At 37.3% G+C, this 27,312-nt stretch overlaps 2 protein-coding genes across 3 annotated transcripts; both read right to left on the reverse strand.

The window, feature by feature from the left end:
- Positions 1-1,374: 1,374 nt before the first annotated feature.
- Positions 1,375-5,254, reverse strand: LOC143845983 (uncharacterized protein At2g39795, mitochondrial-like). Its single transcript, XM_077354388.1, has 3 exons — positions 4,839-5,254; positions 2,494-2,819; positions 1,375-1,780 (listed from the first exon to the last, which is right to left on the reverse strand). The coding sequence occupies exons 1-3, from the start codon at positions 5,067-5,069 to the stop codon at positions 1,618-1,620; spliced, it is 720 nt and encodes a 239-aa protein (XP_077210503.1). The 5' UTR covers positions 5,070-5,254; the 3' UTR covers positions 1,375-1,617.
- A 1,464-nt stretch (positions 5,255-6,718) lies between these two features.
- On the reverse strand, positions 6,719-22,881 carry LOC143845982 (pyrophosphate--fructose 6-phosphate 1-phosphotransferase subunit alpha-like). Of its 2 annotated transcripts, XM_077354386.1 has the most exons (19): positions 22,726-22,881; positions 20,880-21,052; positions 17,629-17,741; positions 17,314-17,388; positions 16,766-16,879; positions 16,621-16,688; positions 16,257-16,340; positions 15,419-15,472; positions 14,427-14,507; positions 14,236-14,329; positions 14,087-14,160; positions 13,553-13,663; positions 13,379-13,423; positions 11,393-11,449; positions 11,128-11,232; positions 10,621-10,737; positions 10,320-10,423; positions 9,010-9,175; positions 6,719-7,092 (listed from the first exon to the last, which is right to left on the reverse strand). In XM_077354386.1, exons 1-19 carry the CDS (start codon positions 22,813-22,815, stop codon positions 6,964-6,966), a joined length of 1,854 nt encoding a protein of 617 aa, XP_077210501.1. In that variant the 5' UTR covers positions 22,816-22,881; the 3' UTR covers positions 6,719-6,963. The 2 variants fall into 2 exon arrangements, with proteins under 2 accessions (XP_077210501.1, XP_077210502.1); XM_077354387.1 differs by lacking the exons at positions 20,880-21,052; positions 22,726-22,881 and adding an exon at positions 19,430-19,698.
- Positions 22,882-27,312: the final 4,431 nt, after the last annotated feature.

Here is a 27,312-nt window from a genome sequence, read left to right on the forward strand (position 1 = left end):
TAAACAATTTAGAATGGTAAAATATAAATTTAGAGTGGTAAATTGGCTCTGTTCGCGACATTGCATATTTACTGTTTTCAAAAATGTAATTTAGAGTGGTAAACAATTTACTGCAGTAAAAAGCCAATTTAAAGTGGTAAATATACTTTTTCGTGGTAATACGTATTTAAATTTTTTTGCAAAATGTATATATGGAAAATATTTCTATGTTCTTCTTATTCTTCATCTACTTTCACACTATTTTGTTTGGTTTTTTTTTTTTTATGTTGTATCAATTTTTTCTTCGGGCTCTATCTTTGAAGATAATTTGTATAGATCGGTTCTTAATATTTTTTTACTTTTTAAGTAATTATGAAATGTCATCTCTATGAAGATTCATCCATTATGCTTTGAACAATAAGAGGAAGAAGATTCATCCATTGTGCTTCAGAAAGATGAAGGTAAAATAAAAGAAAAAAGAAGAAAAATAAGAGGACGAGAGAGAGAGGAATAAGAATAAGAATAAGAGGAATGAGACAAGAGAGAAGAAAAGAAAGAAGTGAAAAGCCAAAAAAGCTCCTGGGAAGTGATTCAAGAGCATGTCTTTTGTTTTGTGTGAAGAACATTAGTTGTCAAAAAGTTGTAAAGCCAATCTGTCACGTCATTTCAACATCTTTTACAGCTTTGGAAGATAGTGATAAGTTTTGCAGAATCTTTTACTTAGCTTTCAAAGACTCAGATGTTTTCTCTCCAAAATTCTAGATAAAATCAGATGTGTTGATTTTTAGAATCTCTCTCTTGGAGATTTTGTGGTCTTTCTCCCATGAAATTTTGATGCAGTGCATTTTTATGAAGAGCAAACACCTTATTTGAATCAATTCTGAAAAAAAAAAAAAAAAAATTCTTATTTTCAGATACTAATCAGACCAACAGAAAACTACGGACATGGAAATTTTATAGTCCAAAGATCTTAAATTAATGAGGAAAAAAATCACTTGCATTTTTCTCACCTTAAATTTATTACTCTTCCCTCAAAAGCTTAGATTCAAATTTGTGATTACATATGTGATATTCAGTGTTAATCCAGACAGGAAGAAATTTCTCTTAGAACTGGAAATATTAATTCAACCAAGGATTTGTCACAACTGGTAGATCATAATCTCAATCATTTTACATCCAATATTATTACAAAGCCAGGTTAGATATTGATTAGAATGGGTGAGAAGGTATTGATAAATTAAACTAAGGATTTGTCACAACCATGATCCCAGTGGTAGGTTGCTCCATTGTGACCTGGTGGTCACGGGTTCAAGTAACGAAAACAGCCTATCTGCAAAGCAGGCGGGAGTCTCGTGCACTGGGCCACCCTCTTTTTTTGTCACAACCATGATCTCATTTCTAATTTAATATTTGAATTTGAATTACTGATTGATGATAATCTCAATCATCACTGTCCAATATTATTGAAAGATGATTAGGCATAACAATTCATAATTGACGGTAATCAACTACTGTTGAGAAAGAAAATCTTTCTTTCCAGGTCAAATTCCAGAAGGAAAAAAGAAAAGAAAAGCATGCCTATGGAAGAGATGTACCAAAACTCTCACCCCGTGAAAAAAAAGAAAGTAAACAGAAAACTCAGTCCTCCTCAATGAATCCCTTTGTGTCTCTTATCCATACCAAGAACTCTCTGCCATCCTTCTTGATCATGTAATCTTGCAAGAAATTCGCCAAAGAGCTATCGATGCCTCTTACTTCCAAGTACTTGGAAAAAGCTTTCTGTAATTGCTCATCCAAAGCCCTGCAGACAACAATAAAGTTACAGCTCCAGCTCATACCCAAAAACACCAATTCTTAGTTTCAGCGCAGACTTAGCCAGACACCACTGTTAGATGGACGCACTTTCTATTCTTTTTGCGTGTTATACTGATAAGAGAACGCCATTGTTGATAGAAACACAACAACAACAAAAAAACAAACAGAAGCTTGTTTTAGATAGAGATGACCCCATAGGGTCAACATTTGTAAAATTTTCAATACTTAATGCTCTGGTAGGGGTCCGCCAAACCCCCAGCTTACCCATAAAAAAAAAAAGGATATGACCCCATGCCTTTTCTTTGTTTAAAGTTTAAACCCAATTCCACTTCTCCTTTGTCCCGATAACCCTTTTGCAAGTTTTACTGATACCCAACTCAAAGACCCACATTCTGTCTCTGCTCAATTGATACCAAATACCATATAACCCATTTTTTTAGTGTTTTCTAGATACTCAACAATCATTTTTCCGTCACATTGATATCTATCCCCATTTAAATTGCATAGGTTGATTTCCTAAATCCCCTTTTCAGTTGATTGATGCCCAATTATCTTCTGTAAAATGGAATTGCAGCTCAAGAGTCAAGACCCCTTTGTTTTTGTTTGTTTTTTATTTTAAAATCTGAATTTCCCACTACCAGTTTTTGTATACAAGTCAAGCAAATCAAACAATTGAAATAAAAAGGTGGAAAAACTTACGAAAAATTGGGGCCTCTATAAATACGATCAGGTGCAATCTCAGGGCGCTTTATTCGCATTCTATCCACTGTGATATGTGTAGAACAGGCAGTGCAATAGAATTCCACAGAATTCCCTTTTCCATTAGCGAGTTTTACAATCAGAGGAATATCCAGCTGAGTCAAACTCTCCTTGTCATCATCCTTTGTTTCTTCCTCCTCGGCAAGAACAGGGTTGTGCACCTCAACTTCGATCATCTGACCCTTGAAATCTCGCTTCAAGGTGATTGTCTGTTCGCCGAGATTATCAATGATCTCGAACGGGAACCCCTCCGGAGATTCATCTTCCTGCCAAGAAAAATAGGAGGAATCGCAAGAGAAGCTCCAATTAGGACAGCTCGGCTAGGTTGTCTTGGTGAGTTAAATCTCTGCTAATTCCCAACTAAAATGAAAAAGAAAAGCCTGGAAACACAAAAACACGCACGCGCGCGCGCGCGCACACACACACACAAAATGTAGACAGTCCATACTACATAGAGTTTAAATAGATACTCCATTATTAAACAAGTTTAGATATCATCTCAAAGATTAAATGATGCAAATTGAAAAGACATTATATAGAAGTATTGGTTTGTATTAATTCAAATCTATAACATATCCAGATATATGCATATTAGAATACAACATAAAAGCCAGAAAGGCAAGGTTGAATTAGGGGCCGTTTGGATACGCGGATCTTAGAAACAAGGGTTTTTGTTTGAAAACAGTGTAAAAGAGGGTTATGATCAAGGTGCTGGTATGCTGTCCTTGCAGCGTTTCTTGGATTTTAAGTAAGAAAACCAGGTTTTAGAAATCTCTCCCGCATCCTGCGATTTCTAAAACCTGGAAGCATGGGACGGTCGCCAGCTCTCTTACTGTTGGAAAGATGGGCTAGAAATCAGAAAAAAATGGCTGCTCTCTTTCTTCTCTTGTCTCCCAACTACAATTTTGAGGAAATCAAGGATTCTAAAATCCGTGTATCCAAACGGCCCCTTAGTTCTGAGAAACAAAAACTCTAGATCTTGAAACCAGGACAAGATTGATAGATTCAATACCAAGAATTCCCCCTCAAAAGTCAAAACTATCCTATGGGGACCTTTGATGCAGGGACCGCGTACGATCAAAGAAGACAATCTGATCAAAAAGATTACGAAGGATAATCGTGCGGCTTGAAAGCTAACCCACATTTGGAGGGAAACTCCAAGAAACAAGTGTAGGAACACCTTTTATACACAAAACACACTTACATTTCATGTTTTAATCGTCCCCTTCTTCATTTTCATTCCATTATATAGAGAGAATGTCCTCTCCTATTACATATACTCAACTCAACTCAAATAAGCCTTTGTCCCAAACTAGTTGGGGTCGGCTAATGAATCCTTTAGAAAATTTACATGAAGAAGGTGAAAGGATCTATCCGGCTCAAATTGACTAAGTCTAATCTTGACACTAGTTGGGTTCGTCTACATGGATCATTTTCTTCCATTCTCTCCTATCCAAGGTCATGTTCTCTGTGATGTTCCCAGCCATCAAGTCTTTCCACACTGTTTCTACCCAAGTTGTTTTCGGTCTGCCCCTTCCTTAACTTGGCACGAGTCACTTCTTCTCAATGGAGCATCCAAAGGCCTACGTTGGATATGCCCAAACCATCTTAAGCGGTGCTCTCACATCTTCCATTCTCTCATCTTCTCCTATTACATACATAACAGAATTCAATAAAAGAAAGTAGTCGGAGTTTCTACCTTACACTTTGGAGAAAAAAAGTAAGTACAGATAAACTTAGAGCCCTTTCGTTTACAATTATGACAACCAAACGAACATGACAATCTGACAACCGATTGTGAGTGCTAAACGTACTCAAATTTAAACATAATTTTGAGTCCAATAATCGGTATTGGAGTGATAATCGGTTGTGATAATCCCGGGTTCCATTCTGCAAGAAACCCATTCTCTTTTTTTGCATTTTCCAAAAGCAACAACATTTTCTTTTGCTTAATATACAAAAAACAAGAAATTTTACTAAAAACGAATGACTCAACAAAAACCTACATGATCATGGAAGTTCTAAAATATCATTCATGAAACCTAGAAAAAAGAGATATTAATAATAACAGAATCATCTACATGTTTGTAGTAGCACCAGCTAAATACAGTCACATAATTCATTTGTGACGCAGTCCCCAGTTGAACAAATTTTGAATACAAACCCAGATAGAAATTGATGGTCCTACAAATTTTGAATACAAACCCAGATAGAAATTGATGGTCCTACAAATTTTGAATACAAACCCAGATAGAAATTGATGGGTTTTTTTTGTTTCAACTTACCTCATCAAACTCCACTTTCCGATCGAATTCCTTGACAAGACTAGGATATTCGGCTTTGGTATTTTGAGTAGAGGTTGGGAAGTCAAAGGAATCGAAGGGGAAAAGTGGAGAAGGTTCTGAGGGGGTTTGGGGGGGTTCTGTAGAACAATATTGGATTTGTTTGGATGGTGGTGAAGAGAAGAAAGATAAGCGATGGGTTTTGCGTAGGAGAGAGGAGATGATAGATGGCATTTTTCTCTCCTTTTTCTACACTGACATGGTGAAGATTTTGGAACGAGATGGAAACTTGATGAAGAAGAAAACATTGGGTATCTTGGAATATTAGAGAGAGATAAGAACGAATGGAGAGAGTTGGGGATTGGCACAAATCGACAAAAAGAAAGAGAGTTGGAAATGCTGGACTGAGTGGACTCCCACTTCTGAAAATACATATCAGTTCTATAAATTGTGTCTCCATCCGATCCGAGTTTCATTCGGCTAATGTATTTAGATTCAATTCGGATCCAACGGACTAAAATCAATGCCCATATGCAACAATTTATATCTGATCCTCAGGGAGGTCCATTGGATTGTTTGGATCTCATGAGCAATAATCCAAATTCAAGCCTTATGATCAAACGGCGAGAAATTTTTAAAAGAAGTGGTTTTCATGTTACCTCCCGTATAACTGTATAAGTCATCTATAAGGAGGGCAGCCCCGCATTATGGTGGGGGCCCACTATATTACGCCTCATATTTTGATTGAGAGTAGACCTGGCAAACGGGTGGCTGGGCCGGGTTTCACCCGACCCGTACAGGTCCGCGTCATACGGGCAGGGTAAAAAATGACCTGGAAATTTACAGGTCACTACTTGGTGGACCCGGAACCCACGCGCACGCGGGCTGGGTTGACACGCTAGTCACCCGTTTTTTTTTTTTTTTTAGAATTCTGGGTGCTTTTACAGGTCACTACTTGAAGTAGGCCATTAGATACAGAGGCTAGGTAATATCTCTCCAATTGGCTCTACCCCGGTCACTGGGTCAATAATCACCCCACGGATCTTCGACTGGAACCGTAATAGACCTTGGGCGAGGTGGTGGTAGGGAAGCTGTTGGTACTAGTATCGAAACCATAAGGGGCATTTACGCTGGGACTGAAGCTTTGATACTCGTGCCCACACAGCCTTTGTTCGCATCTCTCGTCGATTCCCCTACGGAGAAGAGGAATAAATAAGAGCATTCATTGGTTGGGCCTTTATGCTACCAGCCTCTGCTATTGAGACTCTTTCTATACTATACGAGCTGCGGGATCATTAGTGTTACCCACAAAGGGCATACATAGAAGGCAGTATCCCACCCGGGTCGAGATCTGAGGCCGGTGAGGCAACCCATTGATCCACTGGAATAAAAGCAAGCAGCATTTAAACCACAAAAGCGATTCACTTGGTTCCAACAGCAGATCAAAATCAAAATCGGGGAGCAGAGCCAATCATAGATTAGGATCTCGTCCCACCTAAACATTGGAGGTACAACTTCTATCTCTAATGTTTAGGCCCAACCGAATGTGAGCCCTAAACCGATTATTGGACTCAAAATTAAGGTCATTTTTGTTTTAGATTGTGATAACCGATTGTGTGCCCCAAACCGATTATTGGGCACATTATTATTGGACTCGGTTTGGGGCTCACAATCGGTTGTCACAATCTCAAATGAACAGGGCCTTAAAAACAGGCTCCAACAGGTTTCTGATGTGAGAATTCAACTCAAATTCCCAACTTGCTAAGAATATTCAACAAGCAGTTTAACATCAAATGGAATATCCCCTCCAATCTATAATTAAAACATACCTTGCAACAGAGAACTGCAATTATAATCTAGATGGGGCTTTGAATCTTTTCCCCTTTATCAGCAGACAAAAAAAAATACTTTAATTATTTCCCGCGAGTGATACACTGAGATAACCAATAGTAATCAAACTTCAGAAAGCTACAAAACAAGCAGCTTTTGAAGCATATAATGTAAAAGCTTTACTCACAAGATCCTAATTTCCCAACTAAGACACCAAAAAATAAGATAAAACGGAAAACAAATGAAAGGGTCTATGGTGCAAACATTGTTCGGCGAAAAAGGCCTCGAGTTTTATGATTTAGAAGGGTGCCTGGCCACTGAAGGAAGGTGCGGACATGACAGAGAGAACTTCTGCAACTGAAGCCATGGAACTTAGAGCGGCTTTCAAGATGTCTTGTGAGCAGCCGGGTTTCACAATGCTTCTCACCTGAAAAGGAAAACCGATCATGAGATATGGAAAAATAAAGATAATTGTTTTCGAAACTGAGAAATATCAGGAATCGTGTTTTTTTTTCTATTTAAACTAGTGTTTCAAAGCGCGGCCAAAGCAAATCCCAGTCGACTTGTGCAACACGATCGAGTACTCGGTTGATGCGGTCATAACCCGGGAGAGTAAGAGGAGTTTTGATTGACTTTATAGGGCAAAATTTGGACCGTCCACAAGAATGCGGCCAAGGTAAAAGGAGTTGACTCGGGTGAGTTGATGATGACACAGGGGAGTTTTGAAAATATGATTTAAACAGGCGTAAGGTGGATTCATTTCAACTGGTAAAGCAGATCCAAATGTAACAACTGATACATCCAGTCTTAAAAGTGAAAACATATTGGAAAAAATTAGCAAAACATTGCAAAGAACTAATGAAAAATATTAAAATAAATAATCAGTTAATGATGGTTAGCATCACTATTAAGAATCTAAATGATAAATAATTAGAAACTTGCTGAACATCTTTCCTACTAAAAGCATTACAATGCTATAAATCCCCATAGGAATGCCTAGGCCAATAGAGAGAGAGAGAGAGAGAGGACACTTAAAAAGCCAATGCTCCTAATAAAAATTGAGTTGTTGCACATAATTATACATAAAATTATACATTTTCTTAATGTAATGAAATTACATGAATTTAATGGTCTTAGACTAGAATGAAAGTCCCTTTCTCACATTCGATCTCCATTGCATTGGTGGTGGAACAAACTGATGTATCAATATGGAAATATTTGGCACATGAAGCCTCTGTGATATCTATATTTGTATCCTATATGGATATAAATCGGTCCTTTTCTGAAATCAAAGGAAGGTATTGAAAAATAGATTGTGCTTGTGACTCGGTCACGCTCATCAGCTGCTATATAGTAAACTCCAACTACCAATGCATGTAAGTACCGGCTATGGCCATGTGTTTGCTTTGACCATGAAATTTATTCATAACATACATGGATTTAATGGTCTTGATCGCACACATCAGCTGCTATACTAAACCCTAATAAACTACAATCATAGTAAAAAAAAATACTACGATAATTTTAAAATATCACAATATTTTGCATTTTTTGATAAAATGACAAAATTCCAAAAAATTTACGAGATTCTGAAAATCATCTAGATATCTTCATATTTTATTTTTGGCTACTGATATTGGCACTACCATGTTTTGATGCCTGACCAACTCCTTGTCTTTTCTTTTATAATTCTAGAAATCATCGAGATGTCGTCATATATATATATATATATATTTATTTATTTATTTATTTATATATATATATATTTTTTTTTTTTATGACATGTTTTGATACTCGACCTAATTCACTTGTAGGTCAACTATCAAAACATGGTAGTGCCAATGACAGTAGACTAATTTTTTTTACCGCAAAAAATATGACAAATAATATCATGATAAATTCACGATATTATTTGTTTTCCTAATTATCTTCTCAAATTTTAATTTTTATAGATGTTATATATTTTAGTTTTTTCCAGTGTTTTTCTCGATATGAACCTGAAAAGAACAAAAAAAATTAAATATCCCTAGGCACCCTTCGTGTGAAATTCCCAACACATATTTGTGACTGACTGCAATGAATGATGGCACTGGCTATGACCATGTGAATGTGCTCTCTCTCTCTCTCTCTCTCTCTCTCTCTCTCTCTCTCTCTCTCTCTCTCTCTCTCTCTCTCTCTCTCTACACACACACTCGCACCCACGCACGCACGCACTGGCTATGACCATATGTGTGTGTGTGTGTGTGCGTGAGGGCATAGAATTACGAAAATGGAAGTAATTAAAAGAAAAAAAAGGAAAGGAGAAAGAATTAAAACAACAACAAAGGTGGGATATGAGGAGGACCTTGTTCAAATACTCTTGCAACTTCTTTATCCGGCCCATGTAATCTTGATCTTCGACACAAAGGGTCACAGTCTTGGCATCGGAGCCTGGGCCATCAAATTGAAGTGACCCAGGGTTCCGGTAGATATCATCCATCAAAAATCTCGATGCATTTTGTCTGAGTAACCTGTAACCGAAAAAAAAACATTATCAGTTACACAGATTATTACATGCAAAATTAAGGCCCTGTTTGTTTTGGATTTTGAGTCCAAAAATGTTTTTGGACTCAAAATTGCGTTTAAGAGTCCAATAATCAGTTTTGGATTCTCTACCAGTTCTGGATTTTGCACCATTATCTTTTTTCTGAACCAGTCATTTCACACACTCTCTCACACACACACAGATACATACATACATACATACATAGATACATATATATATATATATATATATATATATATATATATATATATATATATATATATGTGTGTGTGTGTGTGTGTGTGTGTGTGAGAGAGAAAAGTGTTCCTGCGCTGCAGCGCAGGGACGTTATCTGCACTTAAGTGGTTTATAACGCCTCCCATTGGTTCGTTTAGCGTGTCCACCTTTGCGGGGCCCAGAAAAAGCGACCAATGGGAGGCGTTATAAACCACTACAGCGCAGGGAACTCCCTGCGCTGCAACGGAGGAACACCTCTCTCTCTCTCTCTCTCTCTCTCTCTCTCTCTCTCTATATATATATATATATATATATATAGTCTTTACATGGAGCTCCTAGAAAACTTTAAATTATAAGATCCGTGGGAAAAACTAAATCAGATAGGTCCCTCATTGAACTAAAAAGTTACAGGTAGATCTTTTCCTGAGGTTTCATTTCAAATTCATAAAGAAAATACTGCCGGCATATCTCTTGTTATTATAAATTCAGCCATCGAGTGGGCCAAAAGATTAAAAAAACAAAACAAAAAAGGTTAAAAACTGACGAAATTGAAGTACAAATAGGACAGTTCGAGGACGTAATGAAGAAAAAAAATTCAAACCAAGAAAGACAGGAAGGGTATAGCATTTATTGTTGAGAGGCCATTTTTCATTGAAATATTACAGGTCTTCTTTTCCCTGTTCACAGGTCTTCTGTTCCAAGTTTTACATGCCATATGTAAACCTATATAAAGTATCCAATTTGCTATGTGTCAGCTCCAAGTTTAAATGATTTTAAGGACCCCTATAAAGGATTTCCTTTACTATGTGAGGAAAACGGCAAAGCCTAAATCCCTTATTTTGAGAAAGATCCACCAAAAGAATATCCAGAAAGTCATAGCAAGAAAGACATACTCATATGCTTTGCCTTTCAAATCAACAGTAGCAGGATTGACAGCAGGTTTCCCAATTGAGGTAGCCCAAGGACCACGCGACCATCGCTTTACAGTCATCATCGCCTGAAAGTAATCCATATAAATGTGTCATTTGTCAACTGGAGGTAATATCAAGAGAAAACAAAGAATGCAACACCAGTCAAAGCCAGAGCTAATTTTGATTGACTACAAATTTGTGAGAAATAACAGTCTAAAATTTGCTTACAGAAATCAGAACTATCAAGCATTTTGATTCAGAGAAAACAGAAAGGAGGTCCCACCGTAATTGGTGCAGCACCACATCGCCACTTGTTCACAGGATTCTTCAGGTTGGTCACAGTTGCCAGGTAGCCATTCAAACCAGCCGCTAGAATGTGATAGCAGATGTGCCCAAGAACCTGCATGAATGAGGTTTTTAATTAATCTTGAACTGTTAATATAACCAAGGGTTTAAATGTCGGTTTCAGCCATCACCGAAACCGAAATATTTCGGTCTATGTGGAAATTTTGTCCGAAATCATGTAAAATCTTGATAAAAAATTCAATTTTTTTTTTAAATTTCCACGGAAAAGTGCAACATTTCGGTGGAAATCTTTAACATTTTGGTTGAAATTTTGTAAATAAGGAAGAAAAATGAAAGTTCGGTGAAATCCTATATTTTTCCAATTCAATCTTTCAATGTACTTTTGGTTTCGGTCCACACCGACACCAAAAATTTCGGCTGAAAATTTAAGACTGGATATTACTGGGAAACTAAGAACAGAAAGCTGATGTTGATGAAGACATACATAGGCATAGTCACAGTCAAATTTTGATGGTAAAGCACCCCGAGCCTGATAGCCAAAGAAGTGGCAGATTCCATTGAATTTCTTTCCTTTGTATGTGCCTTCTTTCTGGAAAAATCCTCAAACATGTCAATATCATGAATTATTTTAAGTATAAAAGCAATTCTTTCCTTTGTACGTGCTTTCTCGAGAGATACTAAAAAACATGTCAATATCAAGGAATAAGTATTAAAAAAATCCCGAAATGCAATGAAACATAGAAACCTACCAATCGCTTGTTGATTTCTGTCTCCACTAACTGTGCTAGAAGCTTCTCGGTCTCAATCTACACAAGAAAACATCAAGCAAAAATCATCACCTAAAATAAATAGGGTACAACACCAAAGCTTTTTTTTGCCATGTTATCTGACTAAATAGTTTTGGAACAAGGCTCTTTAAATGAAAAATGATACGCCAGAGGTGTCAGAGCTCAGTGCACATATGTTGAAGACATGTTGAGAGGATACAAGGGAAACCCATTACTTATCCTTTTCTTGTCTTTCGACAGTATTATGGGGGAATGGTATATAGGATGACATGTTGCACCAGAATGAAAAAAAGTGAGGATTCTCAGTGGCCCCTTACAACAGGACCCAACCAAAACAGCCAAGGTTGTGTGGGTAAACCCCCCTGGACATGTCCAATTAGAGCTGGCTGCAAAGTGCAGAACCTCTCCCTATATCATTTGCCATATATTTATACTACTAATATAACTGCAATGTAAGTTTTATCAATTTAGATAAATTTGTTACCTTCTTTTATGACCTAAATGCACATAATAATATAGCTTTGGGAATTAATATATCCCATTTTCCAATAATGGCATTCACTCTTTACACAATTCTAATTAGCACTTAAAGGCTGTTACAATTCCCCAAATGCTCTCAGCACATTCAGAAAAGCGGTTAATCAAGGGCCATGATAAATTTACACCCCCTGTAGGATGATTCACACCCCTTGTAACGTGAATTGACGTCAAAAGTCTGCCACAATTCACCTTAAAAGGGGTGAGAATTATCCTATAGGGGGTGTGAACTTATCATCACCCTTAATCAAGGGTGGAGTGCAATTATCAAACAAGGGAGTGCCGATATCATTTCTCTAAAGCTTTCAGTAGTACAGTTAACGACAAAAATGATACAGATAGGTTATATAGGTCAAAAAAAATTGAAAATTGGCAAACCATGTCTCCATGGAGCTGCACATGGTACCTTTTCTTTTTCTCTGCCTAATTTTATTGGTATTGTTAGTTTGAGGGTTTTAGGGTAAAGCTAAATCTTCTTATTTTATGTTTATCAAGGCCGTTGCTTTAACTATCTCTTGGGCTAGGGCTCTTCCGCTTTTCCAATTTGTTTCGGCTTTCGAACTTTGGGAGGGTTGGAGAGTAGTTTGTAATAGTAAGGAAAATGTTGATGTTATTATTCAGGCCTGGCGTCCTCCCCCTGATGGACTCTTAAAGTTAAATTTTGATGGTTCTAGTTTGGGTAATCATGGCCCAGCCGGGATAGGAGGTGTCCTAAGAGACTGCGCCGGCGAGGTCATTAAGGCTTATTCGGTTCCTATTGGGACAGCTGATTCGAGTGAAGTTGAGGTAAGAGCAGTTCATCAAGGCTTTTTGAGTGTGGAAAGGAATAGGTTGAGCAGTTGTATTGTAGAGGGTGATTCGCTTAATGTTATAAGGTGGCTCAGGGGCTCTTCGGTTCCGCCGTGGAGATTTATTCGTTTCTTTGATGAGATAAAAGACATATCGGAAGGGCTTTCGATCTTATATCAGCATGCGAGAAGATCTGCTAATACTATAGCAGATAAGTTGGCAAAACATGGAGTTTCTAAGCAGATTTTAGAGCTTTTTTATTTTTTACCACCCTAATTGTATAATTGTAGGGTTGCAGGGTTGTCTCTGTTTTCTTGGTTTGTATCTGTGTATTTGTACTTGAGGGGGACCTTCTCAGTCTTCTTTTTAATGAATTCTGTTACCATTCCAAAAAAATAAAAAAATATTGGTATTGTTTTATTAATTTTGGATTTTTTTAATGTTTAAAAGTATTCCTTTCTATTAGAATATGTTTACATAGACATGCTGGATAATTGGAGGTCTAGAAGTTTGCACCTGACATGGGCATATGTGTTCACATCCAAATTTCAGAGGTCATCACGTTCACAAGTTACACAAATGGTCTTTTTCTAGTGAAACACAAAGTGTAAGTCTCCTTACCTGGGATAACTGTGCAGAGTCATCTGATTCAGGGTGAAGAAGCAGCTGCATCAGAAAAAAATCTTGTTTTCAGCCAATAATAAATGAAGAAAAAGGTTTAAAATGTCAGCAGAAAATATAAAGAAAGCCATCTGGTATCTCTCAGCAAACGTCAATATAAAATAAACATGAAACCTGTCGCTTTATAAATGGAGGCAAAAATTCAAACAAGGCAGACGCCCAAGGTGATAGTTGAGTGGAAATGTTATCAACAGAAACACCTTGCCCGTGTAGACCATGAATTTCCTACAAAAGGTTAAAAGACCACAGCACCAATTGAACATAATTGATCCGTTTATGTGAAATGAAATCAACAGAAGCTATCAGATTCCAATTCTTTTGATCACAGTAATCAGAGTAAAAATATTCATAAGAGCAGTTTATTTTAACCAAGTCAACTACAATAGTTGTAAATTTCGGACGAAATATTTCGGGTTTGGTCGTTTCGGTCCAAACCAAGTACATTGAATCGGATTTTTAAATGATTTCCCTGAAATTCCGGCCACCCTTATTTACAAAATTCCAAAATATTAAAGAATTCAACCGGAATTTAAATATTTCCACTGAAATGACCAAAATTTCCATTGAAATGGCCGAAATTTCTACCAAAACTGAAATATTTCAGTTTCGGTGGTGGCCGAAACCAACATTTAAAACGTTGTCAGCTACCTGTAATAGAGCATACACTTCAGGAATACTTTCTACAAGCCCCTCAGGTAGAAGAATGACCCCATGATACTTATCTGCTCCATAATCATAGTGTACATCAGGAAAGAATAAAATAACTGACAACAAAGAAGAAACAATCAAAGCCTAACCTTGTTCTGCCCTGGCTTGAACTGCATCACAAATTTGCTTTGTAAGGTCAAAAAGAGTTAGCTTTGATGCAGCCACCTCCTCACCAAGAATGACCTAAGAATAGTAACGGGCTAGTTAGGAAGCAGATGTGTGTGAGCAGATAATACCAATATCAAACACAAGTGATTTCAGATGGGGAAAGTTGACCAACCATATTTGGATGTGACTGAAGAGTGCATTCCAAAGCAACATGAGACGCCTTACGGCCCATGAGCCTTACAAAATAGTAATACTGAAAGAACAAATATTGAATAGACAAAGTTCAAAGAAAAAAATGCATGTATTGCATATAAAATTTCAACTTGCAAGCACACAGTGAACTTCTGATAAACAAAAAAGAAACCTCTTATTAATAAGAAAAAATTTATTAATAAGAATCATTCCATTGATAACTAGATTTTTAAGAAGTTATTTCATCACCAAGATCACTTCAACGCCCAAAATGAAATTAATGAGCTTCATAAGCAACAAGGACACTAAACACAGGGTCCATGCACTATGAAGACCCTCTTTTGGGTACGAAGAAAATCACTCGATAGCAATCGTTTGCAACTGTGAAACAAACAATTACTCCAAAAGCTTAAGCTGTTGGAGATGGCATTATTTAATCTTTCATACTTTAACATTGCCCCTCATGTGTGGCCCTCTTTTTAGGGTTGGCCTACACATGACACATGTGGCCCCTCTTTGGGTTGGCCATTACATGTGGTTTTTTAATATCAAGGAGTTTTGAACTCAGGACCTTTGCTCTGAGACCATGTGAAGCAACCAATTACTCCAAAAGGAGATGGCCTTATTTAATCTTTTCATACTTTAACACCAATCTTCCTCAGGACAAGCCAACCATTATCGGATGATAAAATAGGAGCTACACCAAATTATTTCCTAAATATTATGTGGCTGGATTCAGCCACACCAAATTATTTCCTAAATCCATGTCCAAATCAAATAACAACCTACGTTAAGAACAAAGTTGTGAACATATCATAGGAATGAATGATATTTGCATGCTCTGTTCTTCATTCCTTCCTTTCTCCTTTTTTTTTTTGTTTTTGGTTGAGTAGCCAAGAAATTAATTGAGAAAAAACTGCACAGGTTCTTTCCATGGTTGGCCATCATCTCTGTCTTTAATAAGTCAATTACCTTCTCTGCAGAGAGAGCATCCGTGCAGACATTACTAATAAGCTGAGAATTAACCTGAAAATAAGAAACAAGAAAACAAGCTTTAACGTCCATGTCAATAGTATACTTGTGAAAATTGCATATCAAAACAACTACAGCAAAAGAAGATATATTAGAAACCATTTTCCAGATCTTGTGAATATATATGTGTATATATATATATATATATATATATATATATATATATATATATATATATATATATATATATATATATTTTTATTTTTATTTTTTGAATGGTTGGTCTTGTGAATAATTTTAAAGAATTAATTTGTGGATGGTCCCAAGTCACGAATCTGTTGTCACCTTGAAACGCTATTTCGATGGACAAGGTCCAAGAGGCAGAACAAAATGGTTCAAGATGCTAAACCAATCCCAAAAGTGAGAAAACATAAACACACTTCACGGTAATATATAATTTGACCATCTGAAAATTGTTAACACGAAACAACAGCCCATACTCCATATAAATATTTTATTATAAGATCCCATTCATATTTAACATCTATACATTAACCTATTTACAACGGCATCTGAATTATCTATCAACGATCCAGTTTGTCAAAAATACAGACCTGACACAGAGACCAGTGGAAGTAAAATGGAATGATGTGGGGCATACTAGCATAGAGGTTCCGGGTACAGATTTAAAATATGAAATGAAACAGAAAAAAAAAAAAAAAATCTTTGAAGCATGTTGTAGGATGACTATCTTACAAGCATTTACTAACATAAATTTTGTATTAGTAATCATTTCAGCAAAACCTTACGGACAACAGTCAAGAATTACGACAAATACCTTGCATATTGTATCAAAACCAACATTGGTTTCAACAAACTGGTTCTTCAGATCCCCATTCAAAGTAACAGGAACTCCTACCACCTGCAAGGCCCAAATAGTGTAGTGTTCTTTGGAAACTACTATGGAAAATTCCCTTCAATATTCCAGCTTTCGAAAATAACTGAAATCTATTAAACAAAAAGAAATAGAAACTAAGAAAGGAAAATATAAAAAAAAGAACTACTTTAGCTCGCTAAGCATGAACGAAATATAAACTATTTCTATAAAGCATTAATCTGGACAGAAAATAGGGTTAACCGAACCCCACAATGTAGATTGGTGAATCAAATTGATCTTGAAAAATGTCGCATATGCTACGTACCTTCGTAGGACATTTTCTTTCTGCAAATGTTTCTGCAAGCTGAGCAGCATCTGTGTTGGACGTAACACCTTCACAAAAGAATTTATCAAAATGTAAGAAACTCCAATTTCCATGTGACAATACAAATATAAACCATAGGATCTACCTCCAATGATGACAAGGGCATCCAACTTCAAAGCTTGGCATGAGGCTAATGCAGCATTTACTTGCTCAGTTGTTCTTATTTGATCTTTTGTCCGGCCTAGCAAATCATAACCACCTTCAAAAGTGCAAGAAAATCAATACCAAGTTCCGGAATTGCTATAATGGAACAATTTAACAAGATATGAGTAGAGGAAATAATGATACTCAATTTCAGCTCCGTTACTGAGGGATGGAATTTGAAATTCATATCAAGGGAAAATTGGTATGGAAAAATCTCTAAGTAGCATTAGGTAGTAGTTTTGGGAATAAATGAACCAAGTAATAAACAATAAATATATAAATGTCCAGGACAAAGTTAATATTGGTAGGCCATATTAATTGTAAGTAAACTGAACGAGAATAATTGATTATCAAATCCCAAAGACAAAAGATTCAGGTTGACATTAGCGTCCTCGTCCACCTTTTACATAAATGAAAATTAATGGCAATTTCAAAGGCAGGATAAAATTAGAACTATCATATAGGAAGAAGATTGGAAAGGCCCACTACCTTGATTCTTGTAGGTTGAGAGTACATCGTCAGTGATTTCCAGAGTTTTCTGGGCAAATAAACCTTCAGTGCCACCTGTCGTCAGAAACAAAAGGAATAATATTTTCAAAATCCCATCTCGGTTTTTGAAAAGGAGATTCAAAATGCAGTGAGCATAAGGAGGTCACTGTTCGGAATGAGAAGCGCAACAAAGTCATTAGGATTAACCTGAAGTAAGTTGTTTTGAAATATTTAATAGTCTAAATGAATGACGGAAAGAACTTAATATCCAAAAAAAAACAATTACCAAAAGATCTGAGTGATAAAAATTCTTACCAACAAATCCAAGCAATGTACTCTTACGGTTGTGACATTTAATAGCATCATGAAGACCCCAAATAACATTATGCCCTCCTGGAGATTGTCTCCCACAGAAGACCACTCCCGCTCTGCAATAAAGAACTTGAAATCAAAGAATATGACAGAAACAAGTACCTAAAATCCACATGCTTGTTTGATTAATAAATAACAAAAGGCCAAGGAACCAAAAGTAAGTGTAATATCACACCTAAAACATAAGAATATTTGAAATTAAATGTTTAAGTACATGTGAACAAAATAAAAGGAAAAAAGGGCGGCCCAGTTCACGAGGCTCCCGCTATCGCGGGGTCTGGGGAGGGCTGGCTGTACGCAGCCTTATCCCTGCTTTGTAGAGAGGCTGTGTCCGTGACTCGAACCCATGACCACCAGGTCACAATGGAGCAACCTTACCATTGCGCCAAGGCTCACCCTCTACATGTGAACAAAATGAAAAGCTAAATATTGCAGAAGAAGGCAGTTGTGTCAATAAATTAATAATGATGCTTAGCAGAACTAAGATAGAATTATGTCACGAAAATAATCATTTTCAAGTAAAACACATGCAATTGCACCATAAACAAACTACATTACCCTTGGTAAGTTTTAAAGAGGGAACACACATCCAAAAAAATCCTTAAAGAATCTAGAAGTTATACATGGAGAAAGATTAACTAGAAATCTAAATATACTCAACTCAACTCAACTAAGTCTTTTTCCCAAACTAGTTGGGGTCGGCTAATGAATCTTTTAGAAAATTTACACAAAGAAGGTGAAAGGATCTACCCGGGCTCAAATTGAGTAAGTCTAATCCTGATACTAGTTGGGTTCATCTATATGGATCATTTTCTTCCATTCTCTCCATATCTAAGGTCATGTTCTCTGTTATATTCCTAGCCATTAAGTCTTTCCACTACCCAAGTTGTTTTCGGTCTGCCCTACCTCTTTTTACTCCATCAACTTGGCACGAGTCACTTCTTCTCACTGGAGCATCCAAAGGCCTACGTTGGATATACCCAAACCATCTTAAGCGGTGCTCTTTCATCTTCTCAGTTGGTGCCACCCCCACCTTTTTTACGGATGTCTTCATTTTTAATTCTATTTAACCTTGTGTGACCGCACATCCATCAAAGCATTTGTATCTCCGCTACACTCATCTTATGCACATGCTGTTTCTTGGTGGCCCAACATTCTGAGTCGTACAGCATGGCTAGCCTCACAGCTGTCTTATAAAACTTTCCCTTCAAATTGGTATGTATTTTATGGTCACACAAAACTCTTGAAGCATGCTTCCACTTCAACCAACTTGCTATTATTTTGCGGTCAACATCCTCTTCAATCTCTCCTTCCTTATGTAGGATTGAACCAAGATAGCGAAAGATATCCCTCTTAGGTAGATAAAAAGATTTGGCTTCAATCTATTATTATCTGAGTAGACACGTTTTGGTTCCAACAATCTTGACACTTATTCAAGAACTTAACTAGCCTTGGCCATAAGCACACGAACAACTGAATCAACTAGGCACGTTATAATTTTTTTTTAATGAACCATCATTAATGCACAACTTTTTGCATAAAAATCATATAAGACAAAAAAAACTAAATTTTACAAGAAGAAAGTCCAGCTTAGCTTATTCATGTCTAATGTCTTGCATGACAAGCACAAACAAAGTTTCCAACAAAGACTGACAAGACGTCCAATCCGCTGAAGCTTCATAAGTTGCATATTTCGGGACATAATGTCATAAGGGCGTTTCGAGAGATATTAGAAATGGGATACCTTAAATTGAGCGCAATACACATGACAATGCCACAGTTCTCACAAGACACAACTGTCAGATGAATGCACTTCATGTCTCGAGGATTGCCACATGAATGGGTAGCAATCACAAGATGTTACACGTCCACAATCAAGTACCATGACAGTCCACTAGAACTCAACCACCCACAAAGAAGGTACTATAGCCTCAAACGAAAAAACCGAAATCATCAAAGGAACAATTGCATCACAAAAAGATGGAACTGTCATAAGAAGGACATAGTTGCCCACGAGACGATGTAGTAGTCCACACATGGTACTACAACCCTCGATAGAGAGCACCACACTCCACGAAAAACACAATATTCCATTAAAAATGTGAAGTTACCTTCTCAAGAAGGCACAACAGTTCACACTTAAGCACAAGAATCCATAATACGAGATGTCAATCTGTTCAAGGAGAAAATTACATTGCAGGCACATCAACATGGCAGTTTATCATCTTCGATTTAAACAGACAAAAAAAATACTACAGGGCACAACTGTTATAAAGCGTGCACAAAAAATTTGGGTGATAGTTGTTTCAAGGATTTGGGTTAAGGATTAGAATTTTGAAGGACTAGATTTCAGAAAGTTCGAACAAAATTTAAGGTAGGGTTGTGGAAGAAATTTAGGGTTTCAAGTAGACCTAGGGTTAGAGGGTAGAACTAGAAAGTAGAGAAGGGAGAGTTAGGGTTCTAGTTGATGAACATACCTTTTTGTTATCTTGATCTGCCTGGCTCTAATACCATTTTAAAGTAATGGCCTTAAATTTTAAACTTGTAGAATATAAAAGAAAAGCAGGAAGTGAAGAAGAAGAAGGTCTTGGACCGATTGGGGGTGTTCTAAGAGATTGGGGGGTGTTCTAAGAGATTCAAGGGGGAAGGTCTCTTGGGCTTTTTCAGGACTGATTGGCGTAGCGAATGTAACATTAGAATATGGCGCCCTTCTGGCAATCAATTTGATTGTATTGAAAGGTCCAATTAATAGAAAGAATAGGATTGTACTAGGTTAAAGAATAGGATTGTACTAGGTTAAAGAGAATGGATTAATATATTCATTTTACTAGGTGTCAATCAGGTGACATGTGGGCTTTTATTGTCTATTGTATTGGAAAACAGTTGTTTGTCAGCAAATACAGTGAAAAGTTGTGGGGTGGAGATGAATCCATGAACATGATGTTGTGGGCGTTTCGCATGACTTTAATCTTTGGAGACTAGTTCATTGGGTGGATGAGATGTCAGATATTTGTAGGGGTGTTGGATGTTTCTTTTTTCCTTATTTTAACAATAAAATCTCTTTATCTATCAAAAAAATAAAATCTTCCCTGGGCACTTTTTGCATATACTTACTGTTAAATTCTCATAATATGTAAATAAGTAAATAAATGAAGTAGTAAAAAGGAATGCAACAAATATGTCCAAGTTCGAACCTGACAGGTGGATGCTCTGTTATGATCTGAGCATCTGGGACTTGAGCTGTTGCCCTCAAAAAGTGAACCAAAGGCTGACCATATGTATGGGGAAACAGCCTGCTGATTAAGTGAGCATCAGACTCATCTGACACAGTGGTAGCATCACCAAATTCTACCCTCACTGCAGTTCCCTGTTCATGACGAGATTTTAACGCAATGAGCTTCATTCAATATGCCATCATAGCGGATCAACCTCGTTAATGTGCATTTATAAAAAAGCAGTTTCACATGACATAACATAAAAAGTTTATACATTATGAACAGAAGGTCTACAGCCCAAACAAAAATGATATCCTACACACAAAAAGAAGACTGCTAGTTTGGGCATCAAAACATGTTTAGCATGAGCAACAAAATGCAAATGTACCAAAGGAAACAAGTGTTACAGGTTCTATTCGTTAGATAAAATCAACAGACTTAACCTCCACTCACTCTGTTTGTACTATTTTTGTACTTTTCATTAAATTGTTTCCAATCTAGTTAGACGGATATAATGATTTTACAGTGAATTCCTTCAGGCTCACAACTTCACAAGCCAAATGTTAGACCATAATTGTTCATCGAGAAATCACATGTTAATGAAATGAAAAGGAATAAAAAGTCAAAAAAAAATTGAACTGGAATGGGATGCGAAAAAGTTAATGGACAGGCAGAGTTTGAACATGAAGGAACTAATGGACAGAAAGAGTATGAAAATCTTATTTTCACCCACCATCCTGTTTCTGTGAAAGAAAAGTTTAAATTCTCACTAATCAGATCAAAATACTATATTTTTCAATGATAGCATCAACCACATTCTATTGGTCAAGCATATACACTATAGATTTCAAAAACAATATTAAAAAAAAAGGAGAGTGAAGTTATAAGCGGCAAAATGGCATTCGAAAAGAAAGAAAATAAATAGAAACAAACACAAACTGTCAAAAAAATGAAAAATCGTCCAATGTCAAAACCATGAGGCTTCTTCTGTGAATCGAATGACAACAGAAAGCAGAATGGCCCATACTTGGAATATACACTGATCATACTCATACAGTTAACATCATCATTTCTTTCGACCGTGGCAGAAGTTTCCAAAGAAGAATTGCCCAAGACACTCTCAAAGATCCCAATCACTCCCAACAAATTAGCCCATTATGTAATTTAAGAGTATTGAGCAATTTGAACTCTTAGATTTCGTGTTCTGTTTTTTGTCTATCCTGAGTTTTCAGATCTCCCTCTCTCATGTGTTCCGAGTTATGGATGCAACCTTGTTCCCACGAATGTAACATCTTTTTCTTTATCTAATAAACTGCTAAGGGTCCCCGCCAAACCCCAGCTTACCTACCCAAAAAAAAAAAATATGCAAGCACCAGATTTGTTCAAGCAACTTCCAATCAGTCAAAGTAACTAAACAAACCAATCAACATCTCAAAAACTACCACAAGAAACTCGCAATTACAGTAACCAATTACTACCATGGATTTCTCAAATCCAAGCTTACCTACCGTTATAAACAAATCCAAAACCTAAGAAAGCAGCATTCATTCAAATCTATCATCAGATTCAAAACAACCATAACAATAGACGATCCAGAAATCAAAAATAAAATATAAAAAATACTAAATATAGAAAAGAAATAAGAAAGGGATCGGTCCAGTTCTATTAGACTCGATCCAAATCTTGCTTATAAGAGAAAAGAGGAACAATAAGAATTGAAGATTCGATAAAAATAAAAAACAAAAAACATCATACATCAAGAGATTGCATACATTATGAAAGAGAGTAAAAGAAGAAGAAAAAAGGAAAGAGAAAGTAGAAGAACCTGGAGGCAAGGAGGAAGGATGGGCTGATAAAGAGCTCTGTGTTTCTGCAGATCTGAGAGTTCTCTGGAAATGCCGAAATCAGAATCCATCTCCCTGTTTTTGCTCTGCTCTGTCTTCCTTCTCTAGTAGTTTGTTGGTATTTTATAGTAGTAGGGGCGATACTATCGAAAGCCAAAGATTTAAGCGCAATCTCTTTCAGAATTATTTGCAGAATTACAAAGGTACCACGGAGTTTTAGATTATTTGCAGAATTACCATTAAATGGGATAGAGAGAGACAAAGTAGAGGACGTTGGACAAGCATTTTGCGTTTCTTGAGGGCTGCGGACAAGCCAAAATATAGGAAAATGATATCAGCACAACCCATGTTTTAATGTTTGGCGCTTTGGTCTCCATTCACGAGGTGGCTGGTCTGACGTGCAACAGACCAGCTGCGAAAAGCCTTTTGCGATGGACGCTAGCAATTACCTTTTATATTTTTTTATAATTGCACCGGCTCATCTTCTAGCTTATTATTTAGGAAAAATTACAGATACACCCCTCAACTTTTTAACACATTCAACCGTCACCCTATAGCTTCAAACTCATAAACACCCTATAGTTTCAAACTCATCAACTACAGCCCACTCACTTTTCAATGTGTACAACGTAGACCCTCTCAGATGACGGTCCGTCACTTTAACATGGAATGACTCGAAGTATAAGGTAGACCCCCTCCAATTCTGAATTGATTCATATGTAGCTGGGTTGAACTAGAGAGCTTGATCAGCATTGATAGCGTTTCAATGGGGTCTGCCTTACACGCATTGAAAAATCAGAGGGTCTAGTTGATGAATTTGAAGCTATAGGGTTATCGTTGAATGTGTCAGAAAGTTGAGGAGGTGTGACTGTAATTTTCCCTATTATTTAAAGAGCTGTCAAGGGTTATTACAGTTCTCAAAAAACTCTCATGAACAATTAAAAAGGAAAAAACAAGCTAGGCTTGTGCAATTATTAAAGAATAGTTGTGCTGATATCATTTCCTAAAAAGTTCTGGGAAGCAGGCTTTTGCCCTCTATGGCGAGTGTGTGTGTGAAGCCCAGTATGTTTTAAAGACTACCCCTACATAGGATGATCCAAACTGTTCATTTACTGGGTCACAACGTAAATATGTTGTGCCTCATAAATCATCTCCATGAGATGATCCGATATGTAGAGGGACTGCACATTATAAAATCTTTATATATCGGAGGGTTAGGGTTAGATCATCCTATAATCTTTATAGACCGTGGCTCAACAAATGAACAGTTTGGATCATCCTTTAAGTGGGCCCAACTATACATTTTGAAAAAGAATGGACTTCACGCACAAACAGCATATAAAATCTTCCCATAAATAACGTTCGTTTCTCCAAATTCTACCTTTTGAGTAGTAATTAGTGGGTGCTTCCAGGTAGCGGGTTGGTTGGTCCACGGAAATGTAATCAGTGAGAAAGAATTAGCTATGGCCCACATGAACGTAGGAGATTTCTGATATGGCCCATCAATGTCGCTCCGAATCGATGAATTGTTTGGATCACTAAACCACTGGGCCCAATTACAATTTTGTAAACATCAAGGAAGCATATTATTCCCCTTTTATTAGTTTAAAAGCCCAAGTTGGAGCGATTGTTAAAAATCATTGTTAGCTTGGGGCTAAGCCCAGGTCCCAACTAGCCCAGAAGCAGAAGCTTAAGGCCCAGCCCATGAGATAAAATCTCTTTTATTGGTGATAGCAGGGCATTTTTGAAATATTGGCAAAATAGTAAGGACATTAGGGTAACATAAATTTTAATGCACAGCCCCACCAATACCTACCTAACTAACCATGCTTTTTGGCTGTTGGAGCGGCTCTGTAGCCAGCTTCATCTTTTCCATCGGCTGTCTATTACCTAACACCACGCACTCGTGGCACGTGCGGCACACCCAACTCCAAATTTCTTTGCCATAATCCTCTAGCTGGTGAAACAAAAAAGTTTTTATATGGTGTCTGCATGTAGAAACAAGTATTTTAAAATAAATGGTGGGGTCTGTATTATAAGAGCATGCATTAGCTGCGCTAGAGCACAGAAACAGGGTGGGGCCACATTTTGGGTGGGATCAAAAGCATTCATTTGATGGGCTCTTTCATGGTTAGGGTGTCCACCAAAAATCAGCTCCATTGGATTACCATAGGGTGTCCATTTGTGGGGCTAAAATGGACAGATTTGTGGACAAACAATATCTGTCCATTTTTTGCCCCACAAATGGACACCCATCGGTGATCCAATGAAGCTGATTTTTGGTAGGCCCCCCATCCATGATCCATGATGGGGCCTTCCAAATGAATGCTTAGGATCACCCCCCAATGGCCTCACCCCCCTGTTTCTGTGCTCGAGCACAGCAACCCTTTTCTCATATTATAATATGATCTAAACCATTAATTTGTGGGTAAAAGCCTGGGTGGCTCAAGAGTTTTGCTTGGCATTTGAATGCCACGTCTGCAAAGCACCTGATTTGATTGTCAATATAACACTGAAATTCCCAGGGACTACCAAGGATGTCTCTTGGCTAACAATTGCTCGTCCCCTCCCAATAAAATCCCTGCCAAAAGCCACAAAAGGGTGGTCTTTTGCTAGGATTTCTTGGGATGAAGGTTTTTTCTCTTTTTCCCCTTTCTCTATTTGGTAATGACACTCTCTATCACTACTCTATGAGGTTGACAACCAAACACTGCTTATTTGGTAATGACACTCTCTACCACTACTCTACGAGGTTGACAACCAAACACTATTTATCACTATTCTACAAGGTAAATCCAATGCCTGTCTCCTCCCTGTCGACTACTTGCGAACCTACTCTCTGAGGAAAATACTTGGATTGAGCTCATAGCTGAATTGAATGGTGCTTGGTGCTGCAAATTCTGAGTCATGGAGCTCACAAAATGAATTGACCAAAATGGGCTTCTGGCTTTCCCAATCCCCACTCTACATCTGGTAGATGTCGTGTTTCAAAGTGCGGACGTGGGAAAAAATGTGGCCAAAGAAAATCCTACTTGACTCGGGTGTGGCGCCATTGAATACTCACGTTGATGTGGTCACAACTCAAGCGAGTCGGGAGTTTTTATTGACTTTGTAAGACAAAATGCGAACTCGGACGAGAAAGCGGCCAAGTAAAACAGGAGTAGACTCAGGTTGAGTCGAGCATTACACCACGGAGAAGTTTTGAAACCATGGTAGATTTGCTGCAATTGGATCTGGTGAAAAATTTAGCACCCACAGTGAACAAATCAGTAGAAAAATGGGTTAACACAGCGGATCAAGCGAAAAATTGTCGCCAATGCGTACGATCTAAAGTATGCCCTAGAATTCGTTAGGGAAGAAGAAGAATCCTAGAATCCACTGGGAAAAAGAGGTGGAAGGAAGAGATGAAGAGGGAGATAGAAACATCTTTGATAATATTCCAATATTCTTGATTGATATAAAACCCACAGTTTACAATCTCTTCTATAAAAAAAAGGCAATCCCGAACTAAGTAAACTTCTCTTATATAAAAGAAGGGAAATGATATCAGCGCTCCAATGTTTTGATATTTCAGCTCTATTTTCTTGTCTTTTAGTATTTAAAAGGCTGTCAAACGGTTATTACAGTTCCCAAAAAGCTCTCACAAGCCCATTAAATACTAAAAAACAAGAAGTCGAGCGGATTTATCAAAACATTGGAGTGCTTATATCATTTCCCTCAAAGAAATGCCTAGAATCCTACCACATAAAGAAAGTAACTATAATATCATTAAAAAAAGTATAATTAGAATAGTAATCTTGCCAGCTAAAAAAATCTCTACCAAAAGAAAAGAAAGACAGTTACTAATACTAGTGCAAAAAAACTTACTAATCCTAGTGGGAAAAAAAGAAAGAGAGATACTGATCCTAGTATCCTACGCCATCGGTCCTCTATTCCCCCACTTAAAAAAGCTCTCAAACGTGTTTCAGAAACAATATAAAAGGATCCACAGATTCACAACAGAATAAGAATGGCCTTCAAAAGAAGCAAGACTTCCATCTCCAAAGCCCACATGCTTTTCAGAGTACATTGGGCTACTTCACCTTACAATCATCTCTATAAATCCCAAATCCATCTGTCAAACAACACCAAAGAAGGCACCACTTTGATGCTTCCACCTATGAGACGCCTGAGATACCATTTTTTTAAACCCGGGATTTATCTAGGAACCCAGGGCGGCACCTAAAATTTTCAGAGAAATACAATAGGGGGCCATCCCACCTGACCTCAAAACTCAAAACTAAAATGACATTATTGAATACCCAATATCTTTTAAGAGAAATAAAGGGGCCTGAGATACCCCTTACGGGCACTTGACCATCTCAACTGAACTACTTGTCATACTTTCACCCTGTCCCTGTTCCTCGAATTGCTTTGTTCGCTCAACCAAAGTCTTTGATCAGGTTCAGAATACTCAAAAAAATTCAGTACTCAAATAAAGTTTCTAAGTATTGATCTCAACAACAATCAGCACTGTCCAACAACAGTAAATGGATGGACCCCACCTGAATCATACATGAACCCTTTAT

Source organism: Tasmannia lanceolata, unplaced genomic scaffold (assembly GCF_043159265.1).
Source record: "Tasmannia lanceolata isolate RefF3 unplaced genomic scaffold, GAP_Taslan_0.1 ptg000015l, whole genome shotgun sequence".
NCBI classification, from domain to species: domain Eukaryota; kingdom Viridiplantae; phylum Streptophyta; class Magnoliopsida; order Canellales; family Winteraceae; genus Tasmannia; species Tasmannia lanceolata.

Coding starts and splice junctions, on each gene's coding strand:
- LOC143845982 (XM_077354386.1), bottom strand. CDS start 22,815: ATGGATTCTGATTTCGGCATTTCCAGAGAACTCTCAGATCTGCAGAAA. Junction 14,161..14,235: donor TCAAGCCAGGGCAGAACAAG/GTTAGGCTTTGA, acceptor ATTATGGAGCAG/ATAAGTATCATGGGGTCATT. Junction 10,424..10,620: donor GTGGTGCTGCACCAATTACG/GTGGGACCTCCT, acceptor GATTACTTTCAG/GCGATGATGACTGTAAAGCG.
- LOC143845983 (XM_077354388.1), bottom strand. CDS start 5,069: ATGCCATCTATCATCTCCTCTCTCCTACGCAAAACCCATCGCTTATCT. Junction 2,820..4,838: donor GGAAAGTGGAGTTTGATGAG/GTAAGTTGAAAC, acceptor TTTTCTTGGCAG/GAAGATGAATCTCCGGAGGG. Junction 1,781..2,493: donor TATAGAGGCCCCAATTTTTC/GTAAGTTTTTCC, acceptor TGTTGTCTGCAG/GGCTTTGGATGAGCAATTAC.